At 55.7% G+C, this 12,548-nt stretch overlaps 2 protein-coding genes across 8 annotated transcripts in view; both read right to left on the bottom strand.

Annotated features, from left to right (window-relative positions):
* OTX1 (orthodenticle homeobox 1) lies at positions 1–1,481 on the bottom strand. Of its 3 annotated transcripts, none has more exons than XM_062573475.1 (4): positions 1,367–1,481; positions 886–1,037; positions 626–804; positions 1–544 (listed from the first exon to the last, which is right to left on the bottom strand). In XM_062573475.1, exons 1-4 carry the CDS (start codon positions 1,461–1,463, stop codon positions 1–3), a joined length of 972 nt encoding a protein of 323 aa, XP_062429459.1. In that variant the 5' UTR covers positions 1,464–1,481. The 3 variants fall into 3 exon arrangements, with proteins under 3 accessions (XP_062429459.1, XP_062429458.1, XP_062429457.1); XM_062573474.1 differs by having other exon boundaries at positions 886–1,054; positions 1,360–1,481; XM_062573473.1 differs by having other exon boundaries at positions 1–804.
* A 2,893-nt stretch (positions 1,482–4,374) lies between these two features.
* EHBP1 (EH domain binding protein 1) overlaps positions 4,375–12,548 on the bottom strand; it is a 210,753-nt gene continuing 202,579 nt past the window's right edge. For all 5 annotated transcript variants that reach the window (XM_062571439.1, XM_062571442.1, XM_062571441.1 and 2 more), the window contains 4 exons: positions 12,425–12,524; positions 11,222–11,295; positions 5,208–5,322; positions 4,375–5,082 (listed from right to left, as the gene is read on the bottom strand). In XM_062571439.1, the coding sequence (XP_062427423.1) occupies positions 4,992–5,082; positions 5,208–5,322; positions 11,222–11,295; positions 12,425–12,524 (380 nt within the window). In that variant the 3' untranslated portion in view covers positions 4,375–4,991. The remainder of the gene's footprint in view (positions 5,083–5,207; positions 5,323–11,221; positions 11,296–12,424; positions 12,525–12,548) is intronic.

The following is a 12,548-nucleotide window of genomic DNA, read 5'->3' on the forward strand; positions in this document are numbered from 1 at the left end:
TCACAAGACCTGGAAGCGCCAGGACGCCTGGTCCTTGTAGTCGAGGCAGTCGGGGGAGTTGAAGTTGAGTTTCCAGGAGGCGGCGGCGGCGGCGGCAGCGGGCTCCTTGTAGTCCAGGCAGTCGGAGGAGTTGAAGGGCAGGCCGGCGCCGCCGTAGCCCTGGTGGTGGTGGTGGTGGTGGTGGTGGTGGTGGTGGCCCGAGCTCTGGCTCAGCGGGTGGTGGTGGTGGTGGTGGTGGTGGCCCGGCATGGAGGAGGGCCCCATGGGGCTCAGCTGGTGCGGGTGGTGGTGGGAGTGCATGGGCGCCAGGTAGGAGCCGCAATCCATGCCGCCGAAGTAGGAGGAGGAGGGCGGCGCCGCGTAGCCTTGCCCGTAGCCCCCGCCTTGGCCGTAGGAGACCGGGTAGGTGGCCGAGGAGGCGCCGGCCACCGAGCGCTGCATGCAGGAGGCGCCGCCGGGCGGCAGGGGCTCGGGGACTGTCACCGCCGAGGGCGCCGAGCCCGGCGAGATGGAGGCCGGGCTCCAGATGGACGAGGCCGGGGTGCTGAGCGAGGCGGCGGCGGCGCCCGCCGGGGCGCCCAGCGCCGCCCCGGCGCCCGCCGCGTTGGAGCCGGCGGAGGAGGACGAGGAGGAGGACGAGGAGGCCGAGCTGGAGGCCGCCGGCGGCGTGAACTGCCCGCTGCTCTCCGAGCCCGAGCTCTCGCGCGCCGGCGACGACTTCTTCTTGGCCGGGCGGCTCTTGGCCCCGCCGCCGCCGCTCTGCTGCTGCTGCCGGCACTTGGCCCGGCGGTTCTTGAACCAGACCTGGGGCGGGGGGCGGCCGTGAGCCCCGCGGACCCCCGGCCGCCCGCCCGCCCTGCGGGCGCACGTCCCCCCCGGCGGTACCTGGACGCGCGACTCGGGCAGGTTGATCTTGAGGGCCACCTCCTCGCGCATGAAGATGTCGGGGTAGCGGGTCTTGGCGAAGAGGGCCTCCAGCACGTCCAGCTGCGAGCGGGTGAAGGTGGTGCGCTCCCGCCGCTGCTTCCGCGGCGTGGCTGCGGGGCGACCGAGCGCCGGCGGCGCGGTCACGCCGGCGCCCGGCCCGCGGCTCCCCCCACCCGCCCCGAGCCCCCCGCGCTGGCCGGCCGGGCACGGCGCCGCGGGCAGAACTCATTGCATTAAAATAAACCTCCTCTTCCTTTCTTCCCCCCCTCCTTTCTTAAAAAAAAGGAAAAAAAAAAAAGAAAAAAAAAGAAAGAAAGAAAGAAAAAAAAAACTCTGCTTAAAAAAAAATCCCATCAGGAAGGAAGGAGCCCCAGGAAAGAGGAGGGGAGACCACCACCACCATCGCCACCACCGCCCCGCGCAGGGCCCCGGCACTCACCCGGGTAGCCCACGGAGGGATGCAGCAGGTCCATGGCGGGGCCCGTCAGCCCCAGCCCGTTCATGCCGTAAGGGGGCTGTTTGAGATAAGACATCATGCTAAAAGCCGGGCAGGTTCCCTCCAAGGTCCGGCAGCGAAAGACAAAAAAAAACAACCACCAAAAAGGAAAAGAAAAAAAAACAAAACCAAAAAAAAGTAAAGGTGAAAGGGGGGACAGAAAAAAAGCAACAAGAAGGACCCCTGGAAATACCCCAAACACGGGGGCAAAAAACGAAAAAGAAAAAAAATTAAAACCAACTGCAATAATTAAAAAAACAGAGCGAGCAAAACCGGTGCCACAGGAGTTTTCTCTTGTTCCGTCCCGCCGTCACCGACGCGAGGTCCTCAAGCGATCGCCGGGGGAAAAGCAAAATAACAACAATAACAGTAATAATAAACAACGACAGCAATTAAAAAAAAATAAAAGCAAAACGAAGGAGGAGAGGCCGAGGCGGCAGCGAGGGTCGGGAGCCAAGCGGCGACTTCTCGGCGGCGCGGAGGCGAGGCCGCAGCGCCTGCGGAGAGAGCCGGGAGCGGCGTCAGCGCCGCGCCGCGCTGCGCGGCCGCGCAGGGGCCCGGGCGGCGGCTGCACACGCCGGGCCGGGCCGGGGGGGGGGGGACGTGCGCGGGTATTTAAATTATTTCCACCCCCCCCCAAAACACACCCCTCCCCAGTAAAGGAAGGCGAGCTGCACGCAAGCAGCAGTGCCCGGCGATGGGGAGAGATAAAGCAATTATTTAAAAAGATAATTGGATTAGGAACCCGAAGGAGGTGCCGGAGGAGGGGGGGTAATTAATTTAAAAGCGAGCGGACGGGGGACGTTTTAATTAGAAATGGCTAAGAGAGGAGAAGGTGGGGGGGAGTTGCGAGGGGGGGGGGTCCGGGGAGCGCGGAGGCCGCGCAGCGGAGCGCGGCGCGGAGCAGGGCCGGGAGCGGCCGGCGCCCGCGCAGGCTCCGCGGCGGGCGGCGCAGGCCCGGCGCGGGCGCAGGTGGGGCGGGCGGCGCCGTTGTGTAACTTTGCCGGGAAGGAAGAACCGAAAAAGAAAAGAAAGAGGAAAGAGGGGGGAAAGGAACGCAGAGAGGAGCCAAACCCCGAGCAGCAGCGGTGACAAACTGAAATAAAATATAAAGCGGCGCGGGGCAGCGGCCGCCCCGTCCCGTCCCGTCCCGCCCGGTGCGGGGGGCTGCGCGCGGGGCAGGGCGGAGCGCGGGCGCGCAGGGAGGGGGCGCGCGGGGGGGGGGGAGCGGTGCGGGAGCCGCGCCGCGCCGCGCCCGCGTTACCTCGGCGCGGAGGGGCGAAGGCAGCCGCGGCCCGGCCGGGGATTGCGGCCCGCGGCGCGGCCCTACCCTTGTATGTGCGCGCCCGCCGCCTGCGTAACCAGCCCGGCGCCAATCCGCGCCCGCTCCGCGCCTGACTGACAGGCGCCGCGGGCCGGCAGCGCCGCGCCGCGCTGCCTCCGCGCCGCGCCGCGGGTGGGGGGGGAGCGGGCGGGACCCGCGGCCCGAGTTTCGTGCGCGCAGCAGCGCGGCAGCGCAGCGCCGGGGCAGCGCCGGGGCAGCGCCGTCGGGGCAGCGGCGCCCGCGGCCGCGCAGCTCTGCGCTGCGCTGCGGAGCTGCCGCCGCCGCTCCCGCTCCCTCCGCGGAAGCCCGGGTCGGAGCCGGGGCTGAAAGCGAGCTAATGTGCAAAGGCGCTGACCGGCCGCAGCCGAGCCGCGGGGCTCCCTTCCCTTCCCTTCCCTCTTCTCCCCTCTCTCCTCTTCGCCTTGCTTTTCGTTTCTCTCCTTTTCTTTTTTCTTTTCTTTTTTCTTTTCTTTTTTCTTTTCTTTTTTCTTTTCTTTTTTCTTTTCTTTTTTTCTTTTTTTCTTTTCTTTTTTCTTTTTTTCTTTTCTTTTTTTCTTTTCTTTTTTTCTTTTCTTTTCTCTTTTTTCTTTTCTTTTCTCTTTTTTCTTTTCTTTTCTCTTTTTTCTTTTCTTTTCTCTTTTCTTTTTTTCTTTTTTTTCTTTTCTTTTTTTTCTTTTCTTTTTTCTCTTTTTTCTTTTCTTTTTTCTTTTCTTTTCTCCTTCCTTTTTCTTTCTTTTCCTGTTTTCTTTTCTTTTCCTGTTTTCTTTTCCTTTTTTTCTTTTCCTCTTTTCTCTTTTCCTTTCCTTTCCTTTTTCTTTTTCCTTTTCCTTTCTTTTTCTTTTCCTTTCTTTTTTTTTTCTTTTCCTTTCTTCTTTTTTTTCTTTTCCTTTCTTCTTTTTTTTCTTTTCCTTTCTTCTTTTTTTTTCTTTTCCTTTCTTCTTTTTCTTTTTCTTTTCCTTTCTTTCTCTTCTCTTCCCGTTCTCTACCGGGCGAGGAGGGACCCGGTAATCCAAGTGTGGGGGGGAAGCACAGGCGCTTCGCGAAGCCCCGCTGGAGTCAGCGACACCGGGCGCTTCTCCCGCAACAAAGGCGCCGCGGCCCATTCACAAAAAGGAGGAGGAGGAGGAGGAGGAAGGGCCGGGTGGGGGGGTGGGGGCAGCCCCCCGCCCCGCTTTGCCCCCCCCCCCGCCCCGCCGCCCCCCCTCCTCCGCGCAGCCCAGGTAAGCTCCGCGGGGCCGAGCGCGCCCGCGGACGGGGCCGCGCACCAGGCGGCAAAACTTTTTCTCCTTTTTCTTTCCCGCGTCGCCTGTTATTAACCGAAAACGAAAAACTTTCTCTGCCGCTGCCGGCGTGGCCGTGCGCACCCGCGGTGTCTCGTCCCGTCCCGCCCCGTCCCCCGCGCACGGCGCCGAGCGCGGCCAGGTAAAGAGGAAAAGGCAGCGGCTACGGTAAGAAAGATTCGGCTTTTATTGAAAATTGTATATATATGACTCGGTATCGTAATAAATAAACGGAGAGGAGCCGCGCAAAAGGGACGAGGCGGGAGCGGGACACGCGTGGGGGGGTCACGGGGCGACACGGACGCGAGCGGCGCGGAACAGACGGGCTCCGGGCGGGGGGGGGGGGGGGGGGGGGGGGCCGGTGCGCAGCGGCAATAAATAACGCGCAAGGGCGGCGCGGCCGCGGCGCGCAGCGGCTCCGCGGGCTCCGGGCGGGCTGCGGCGGAGGGAACCGCGCGCAGGAGAGCGCCCGGCTGCCGCGGCGGGGAAGCGCGGCTCCGCGCGGCTCCGCGCAGCACATTTCGGTAACGACTGCGTCGGGCCCGACCTAACTATCAGGTGTGGGTAGCTTATTAAGTGTTACATGTGGCAGGACTAGGTGAAACCATTCCCAAATGATTTTTGTTTTCTTTTTTTTCCCCTATTCCCCCCCCCCAATCCTATTACGACAAAAACGTATTTATTTCCAAACTCAGCCCTCCTCCAGCTAAAGGAACCAGAACAGACTTTTTCCTTCTTTCCCCCTACCCCCGGCTCCTCGGAGCATCGCCCGCCAGCAGCCCCCGGCCCCAGCCGAGCGGGGCCTGGCGCAGCCTGTATCTGGCTTAAGGAAATCAGGGGGGAGAAAGAAAGTTTTTTTTTTTTTTTTCCCAAAACATTTTTTTTTCCTCTTCCAGTCTCATGTCAACATTTTTAGAAACGCAGGGAAGAGCCGCGCCGCCGCTGCTGCGGGCAGGCCGCCGGCTCACTGGAGGACGCATTTCTCTTCCTTCTTGGCCATCTTGCCTTTGTTTTGCTCCAGGGTCCTCTCCAAGTGCTCGTCCTCTTCCTCGGCCCTGCAAAAGAGGCGCCGGGCGCGCTGAGGGGACGCGCGCAGGGCACCGCGGCCGCGGCCTCCGGCGCGGGGCCGCGCAGCGGCCGGGACCCCCGGGACCCCCCCCCCCCCCCCGCGGCCACTCACTGCTTCTCCTGCGCGTCCAGGTCCCTGACCAGCGCGTCCCGTTTGTTCACCAGCAGCACCAGCTCGTCCAGCAGAAGCTGCTCTCGCCTCTTCTGCGCCTCCGTCTTCTGCCAGTCTGCGGGGACAACGGCAGCAGTGAGCACCGCGGGCCGCGCCGCGCCGCGCCGCGCTGCGCTGCGCGCCCGCCGCCGCGCCCGCCCCGCACCGCTGCTCGCGGAGCGCTGAGCGGCAACTTCGGCGTTTGCCACGCACACGCGCGGCCGCCAAGTTTTTCCACCCCCCTCCCTCCACCCTATCCCGCGGCGGCCGAGGAAGAAAACCCGCACTGCGGAGCGGCCGCCGCTCGCTGCCCCGCGGCCCGCGCTGCGGGAGCCCTCCCCGGCCGCGCCGCGCCCTCGCTGCCCGCCGCCGCGTCCCCCGTGGGTTGTTCTCGGCGCGCCGCGGCGGCGGCGGCGGCTCGGGCCGGGCCGGGCCCGGTGCCCCCCGACGGGCCGGGGCCGGGGCCGGGGCCGGGGCCGGCTCCCCCGGGGCGGCCCCGCCGCCCGGCCGCCGCCGTGAGGGCTCGTCGCCGTCACTCAAGCGCCCGCCGTCCCCGCCTCCCTCATTAGGGAGGTAAACAGCGAGGAGCCGCCGGGGGAGATGCCGGCGGAGATAGCAGGGAAACGCGGAGCGGGCCGCAGAGAGCACACCGGCGTGAAACAACAAAACCCGAAAACAAAATAAAATAAAACGGAGGCCACCCCCCCCCCAGCCCCGCGCCGCCGAGCCCCCACGCTGCGCGCTCCCCGCGGCCCGCGGCGGCCGCGCTGGGTCGCGCCGGGCTGGTGCCCGCTCGGCCCCGTTACCATGTGAATCTCCGCGAGCCGCGCAGGAATGCGCTGCCCCTGCTGCCCCCGGCCCCCCTCGCCCCCCGCCCGCCCGCCCCCGGCCCCGCCAAATTTATTCACGACGGCAAAGCGCCCGGGAGCGCTGCGAAAGCGAGCGGCGCTGGGCGCAGCTCAGCCTTGCGTTTACAAATTAAAAATTAGACGCAGCACGGCGCGGAGAGGGGGGGGCAGCAACGCGTGTCGGCTCCTGGCGCCCGCCGGGCCCCGCGCGGGGACCGTCCCGCGTGGGCGCCGCGGCGCTCGCTGTCGGGGCCGGCCGCCGCAGGCGCCGCAGCGGGCTGCTTCTCCCCCCGCATTAGGGAAATGCCCCCCCTTTTTTTTCCCCCTTTTCTTCCCCCCTTCCCAGGTGCATACGCATTTGAACAGAATCTATTAACCAAAATTACTGGTAATCAGAGCAATTTCACTTGCGACAGAGCTGCTTTAATTGGGGACCGGCAGTATTTCAGTGCTAGTTTTCAACACGGTCTTTCTGTTTCCGCTGCCGTTTGCCCTTTTGCTCATTTGGGGAAGGGATCCTTCAGTTCGACCCACCTAAAATCACACTGCTTTGAACCTCCAAAAGCCCGAGCGGGAGCTCCCCAAAACCTTCCCATCTTGCACGTAAAAATAAAGCAGTAACACGTGCAGCGTTATCTCAGCATGACAAATTGTCTTGCAAGCGACAACAGCCGTGATCCAAGCAGAAACAAGGAGAAATGCAAAACAGAGATTTTTCCCGGCTGTTTGCTCCCCAGCCCAACTTTTGCGCTAACTTTTCCCTGCTTCTGCTAATAATCCTGCTGATATTCAGTCTCACCAGCACCTTCTGGCACGAGAAGCTCTAGACGAAAGGGACCCCAACCACCACCGTCACTGCACAGACTTGAGCTCATATTCTGTAATTTTGATTGCTTTCACTTAGTGGAAATCTCTTAAAAGCCTTTTTAGTTCTGTTCTTTTTTTTTTTTTTTTTTTTTCTTTCACTCCCTAGCTCCCTAGTTTCAGTGGCAATTCCAACAAACACTACTCAAAATATTTCACTACAGGTCTCGCTCGGTCCTTAAGTTCCTTTCTAAAAGACACCAGTTTTGTTGCCCTGTCTTGTAGCGCTGTGGAGTAAATAACCTCGTATTAAGACTTAATGCACTTGAAACAACACTGGGGTTTTTTTTTGGTTGCTGCAGTCACTTCTACTACGGTTTGAAATACGCCATGGAAAAACTTGTTAGCAGAAATACTCATTTGTATTTTTAATTTTCTTTCTTAGGGAATAACATTCCCCCATCCCCCAAAATAAATACCATCAAGCAGCAATTTGTTAAAAGAGGTAACAGCACAAAGTATTTGAAAAATATGTTCTATGTCATTACACTGGAAGTTTATTTTATCCAACAAAATACTATCAGGCAGCACTTTCAGGAAGGATCCAAGCATCCCTAATATTTAAAAAGCAACTGTGTTCAAGTTTGATTCCTACCTGTTGTGCCTTTTGAGATAGGATTACCTACATCACCTGTCACATAGAGTTACCAACGCAGACTACAGCTCTGGGAAGCTACAGTATCGGCTGTGATTAATTTGAAGATTTCAGAATAATACTGTTATAAAAGCTGCACTCTGGACAAAAACAGGATTAAGCTCTGAGGCTGTGTATGAGCTAAACGTGTTGAAAGGTAAAGCCCCCGTGCCGCCGCTTGCGACGCGCAGTTTAAAATTACGTAGTTTGCTAAATTCCCGTTGAAGTAGAAACGTTTTCAATTATTCATCTTCATTGACTTCACATTGTCTTTCCCCCCCCTTCTTTTTTTCCCCCTTTGCTTAAACTGATAATTACTTGGAGAAAACGGGGCAGGCTGTTCCAATAGAAGCGCTTTAATAGAAACGGTCTAAAGTTCCCGCGGTAAAGCCTTCCACCTCGCCGCTATAATAAATAAGCCCAGCACTTTGATGAAAATTAACACTAGTTTTGTAAAGAGCACATTGGGGGATTGCAGTCAAGCCTTATCTTTAGTTCCAGTCAACTAGCAATCCTGAAAGAGTTTGCATCATCATCAGAGCAGGCCACTTGATAGGATTCTGCTGCTGAACCTAATCAATCTATGGAATACTGTGGCTGCGCGGTGTAACAAAGCTAAAATAGATTTACAAATGGGGTTTTAGAGGATAAGCTCCTCCACAGGATTACATATTGATTTTAAATATAAAAAGCTTATCATATAAACCATAACTACAAAAATAGTGAACCTATGCATAAATCCTTTTAGAGGAGCACCCACTTCAAACTGTAAGCCAAGAATGAATCAAGATGTACCACATCCTAAAGCAGATCCATTTCTCGGGCAGAAAATGAACACGCTACCCCAAGGTGTGCAAAAATGAACTTATCTTTTCTAAGGAGGCATTAGATCTCGAATAAGGGGTGGGGGGGAAGAAGAAGGAAGGGCGCGAGGGAGGGCGGCTCGAGGCAGGCATCCTGCCCCTCGGCTCTGAGCGGGGTGAGGACCAAGCGCCGAGATGCACGATCTTGCCTCCGCGAGACAGACGCCTTCCGAGCAGGCAGGCGAAACGCCGCGGCGTGTGCGCGCGCTGCAGCCCGGCCAGTAACCTCCGTTTCACCCGGCCCGCTGCGCGAGCGTTTCGGGCCACCCTCGGCCGGGGCAGCTCCCGCCGCAGCCCCGAGCCCGCGGCGCTCCGCAGCGAACCGGGGGACGGGGACGGGGCGGGGAGGAGGAGGAGGAAGAGGAGGAAGGGGGAATATTTCTCTTTTTTGTTCCCCCCCCCACCGTTGGTCATTCCTGTGATCCGCCGGGAAGCGCTTCAGCGCTCCGGAGGGCTGCCGAGCCGCCCCGCGTCCATCTTAGCGGCCGGCTAAGAGGAGCCGTCGGCAGCGCAGCGCAGCGCCCCGGCGCCGCAGCCCGCGGCCGATACCCCCTTCAGCTGCAACCAGCAGGCCGCTGCCTTTTCCAGGCTTTTTATTTTTTCCTCCCCCCCCCCCCCGCCTTTGCCTGTCATCATCTAGCTAAGTAAATTGGTTGATAGATTTTTAAACAGCACAGTCACGGGTGGAAGAGTTACAGCAATTTACCAAAACAGTAATTATCACTTTTCAAAGGCTTTTTTCTTCTTTTTTTTTTTCCTCTTTACGTACCAGTGCGGGTTGGTGCGCTCTGCTCTACGGTCCTTCCCTTTAGACAAACAAACAAAGCGCCCAACCAGCCCCATCCTGCTGGGTTTCTTTATTATTATTATTATTTTCTGCTGGTACATTTTAGGGCCAGCTGCCTCCTCTACTCTCAGTAGCCACCGGCCGCGCGGCCGCCGAGGGCAGAGCGCCGCGCTGCCGGCCGGCGGGGAAAGCTGCCCGCGAGCGGCCTGGTTTTCCCGGGGCTCCCAAAAAAAGAGCATTTTGCACCGGAGCGCGCGTCCCCCGGGAGAAGCAGCGCTGCCCGACACACGCATCCAGCGGCAGCGGTCTGGGCGTTTCAGGAGCATTTCACTCTTTCGGTGTGGTTTGAGGTGCAAGCAGGTAGCTGCTAAAACTTCTAACAGCCGCGTGAGCTCGCTGAGGTTTGACATGCTGAACATGGGCTTTGTTGTCTAAATAAAAAATGAAACCAAATTTCTCCAGCACCTATGCTTTTCTCCCTGAACTCCTGTCTACCTGTCTACTGTATCGCTAGTAACATCAAAAAAAAAAAAAAAAAAAAAAAAAGGAAAAAAGACTTTTCTGGGTTTTCATATCTCTCTCTGAACTTACAAGATAAAAAAATAAAAGGACAGATTTTTATTCAAATGACTGTGTGAATGGCATTTTCTGCTAGACGTTCAAAAGGTGCTGCTATGACGTTCCGAGGCAGTAAAACATATAAGAGCCAATTAAGCATTTATATTCAGGATTTAAATCCAATATCTCTAACTCTTCTTTGGTTTCAGAGTATTTTCAGTTTTACAGATTTCATTAACATGATTCTCAATTAATCTGTCTTGCCTCTTGCAGAAAGTAATGTATATATTTATGACTCAAGTTTATCCAAGAATATGGTGAACGCAGTCTTATGCAAAAATATAGCCACAGATGGACAGATACGAAAAAGCTACCTGAAAACCTGCTTTTTTTTTTTTTTTTTTTTTTCCTGCAAACTTATGCTTCTAGTGAAGTCGCCAAACTAATTAGAATTGATTTATTATGGATCAGGTACCTTATCAGGTGAAGAAAGAAATTACCATGGACAGTCAAAGGGTTAAGAGGTCAATACAGAATAGCAAAATCAATTTGCATTGATTAGACAAAAGGTCCATTTTACAGAGCCCAAAGGATTAACTTTTAAGCAAACATCTTTGAACTATAAGACAGCATTTGTGACTGAGAGGTATAAGCAGTGCAGCATTATAAAACACTTAAGATATTTAAATAAGAAAATAATGCAAGCAGTGGTTTAAGCTATCTGGATGTTTATTTTTTATTATGAATCATCCCTAGGATTATTGTACAATTCACTTGAAAGCCCCATGGAAAGTATGCAATTGTTTCATTTATCCCGTGTGTCAATCTTCCCATGAGTTTTCATTCAGGTAAGGTGACTAAACTCTGGAGAGTTGCAGAGAATGGAGAAAATATGTGCGAAGGATTGCACTAATCCCAGTGTTGCTTGTGATGAAATATTTACTTGGCACACACAGTGTTTTACCACAAAGACTGATGAGATTCAACCCCGGCCAGCGAGACAGGGTTGTAAAATATATCCAAAATGCCTCCCTTATGTGGGTCACCCCTTCCCCTTTCTGCGATACCAAGTGCAGCGTGATGCTGCAGGAAAGCCACGACTGCCTTACTGCAACACAAAGAATAAGCCCTGGACAAATATTTTTTACTTCCTCATCACTTTTTTTTTGAAGTTGATTCCAAGAAGATTGTATTTCTCTGCCCCATCTTGGACTTTTTTTTTCCCCTTGCCTTTTTTGAGTAAAACTGAAGTGTGGGAGCGGAGACCCAGCGCACTTGTTGCATGCTCTCGCGCGGAGTTATGCAAATACCCGCACCAGTTCTCAGCGAGGCGCCCGAGCAGCCTCCCCGCGAAGTAGCGTCAGGTAGTTACCTCTGGCAGCCAGCATTTCCGCTGCCTCGGCACCAAGCATCGCTCTTACCTTCGATAGCGAGCATCGCTCTTAACTCCCGGTTCAGCAGCTCGTAGCGCCTTTCTAGGTCGTGTTCCTTTTCCCTAGGCAAGTGGCAAAAGTTCATCAATATGTTAATTACTAAATCATTAAACACTTAAAAGAACCTTTAACTTGCATTGATTTTAGGACTCATAACCGACTTTTCTCTTTAACTTTAAGCTACTCCAAACAAACGATACACAAACTTAAAACCTGGCCGGGTGGCGTAGTCCGCACCAGGGCCTTTTCGGTTTCTATAATGTCAGCTTTAATCCCGGCAGTTTAACTCCACGGCAATAACTCGATACGCAGCCTCGGAGCAGCTGCTGCGCAATGTCCCAAGTATAAAACATCCCCCTGTATCTAATGAACAAATTCCAGCATCTGACCAGCCTCTGAGCTAATGTGACAGTGGCACTGTTATCCAGCATACACTCTGACCTGACGAAGAAGGAAAATCAGACACGGGATTAGAAAGCTTAATATTTGGAGGCAGAGTCTTCGATCAAGTTCAGACACGGCAGGAAATTCAGCACGGCACATTCTTGCCGCTGCGGGAGAGGGGAAGTATGCGGCCGTCTACGCTAGGTGGCATACCGAAAGGAAAACCATCGCCGAACTGGGAGAAACCAGGGCAGCGGCGCGGCGGGCAGCGCGGAGGCCGAGTCCGGCTGCCTTCCTGCGCCTGCCTCGCCCGCCGGAGCATCGCGCCGCCACCGCTTCACCAACGCCCTTCCAGCGACCCGGGGCTGCTAACCTAGCGATGAGGTTTCGGGTTGCTCTAAAGCAGCTACCGACTTAAATTTGTTTTTCTTTTTTTTTTTTTCTTCCCCCTCTGAATTGTCTTCGCACAGCGCATCGGCAGCACGGCGCAGCTCAGACCTATCTGCGCACTGCTGCAATGCAATTTTATTCTACGGCTTGGCCTGTGAAAATATAACTGCGCTTAATATTTCATATTTTTTTCACAGCTCTGGCTAATCTTGTGTCACTGCACACTTTCCATTTTCAAGTCTGAAATACGAGAGAAACAAGTGACTCGATGTACTCAACAAATCCTCCAGCCTGCTCATCTCCGAGGGAATGTTTTGAAGTCTAATGGGAAGAAGAAAAATTTTGCTCCTATATTCTGGGCAGCGGATATCCCTGCAAGTCAGCCTTTTGTAAATACATGCATCCATCCGTACTTACAGGAGAGAAAGCTGGTTCATTCGTCTTATTAAGGCATTTTTCTTATTAACCAGCATGAACCACTCCTGCATCATAGCTTCTTCCTCCTCTGTGTTTCTCCCTGCAACAGAACATGCTTCATTAC

The sequence above is a fragment of the Rhea pennata genome, chromosome 3, assembly GCF_028389875.1.
Source record: "Rhea pennata isolate bPtePen1 chromosome 3, bPtePen1.pri, whole genome shotgun sequence".
NCBI classification, from domain to species: domain Eukaryota; kingdom Metazoa; phylum Chordata; class Aves; order Rheiformes; family Rheidae; genus Rhea; species Rhea pennata.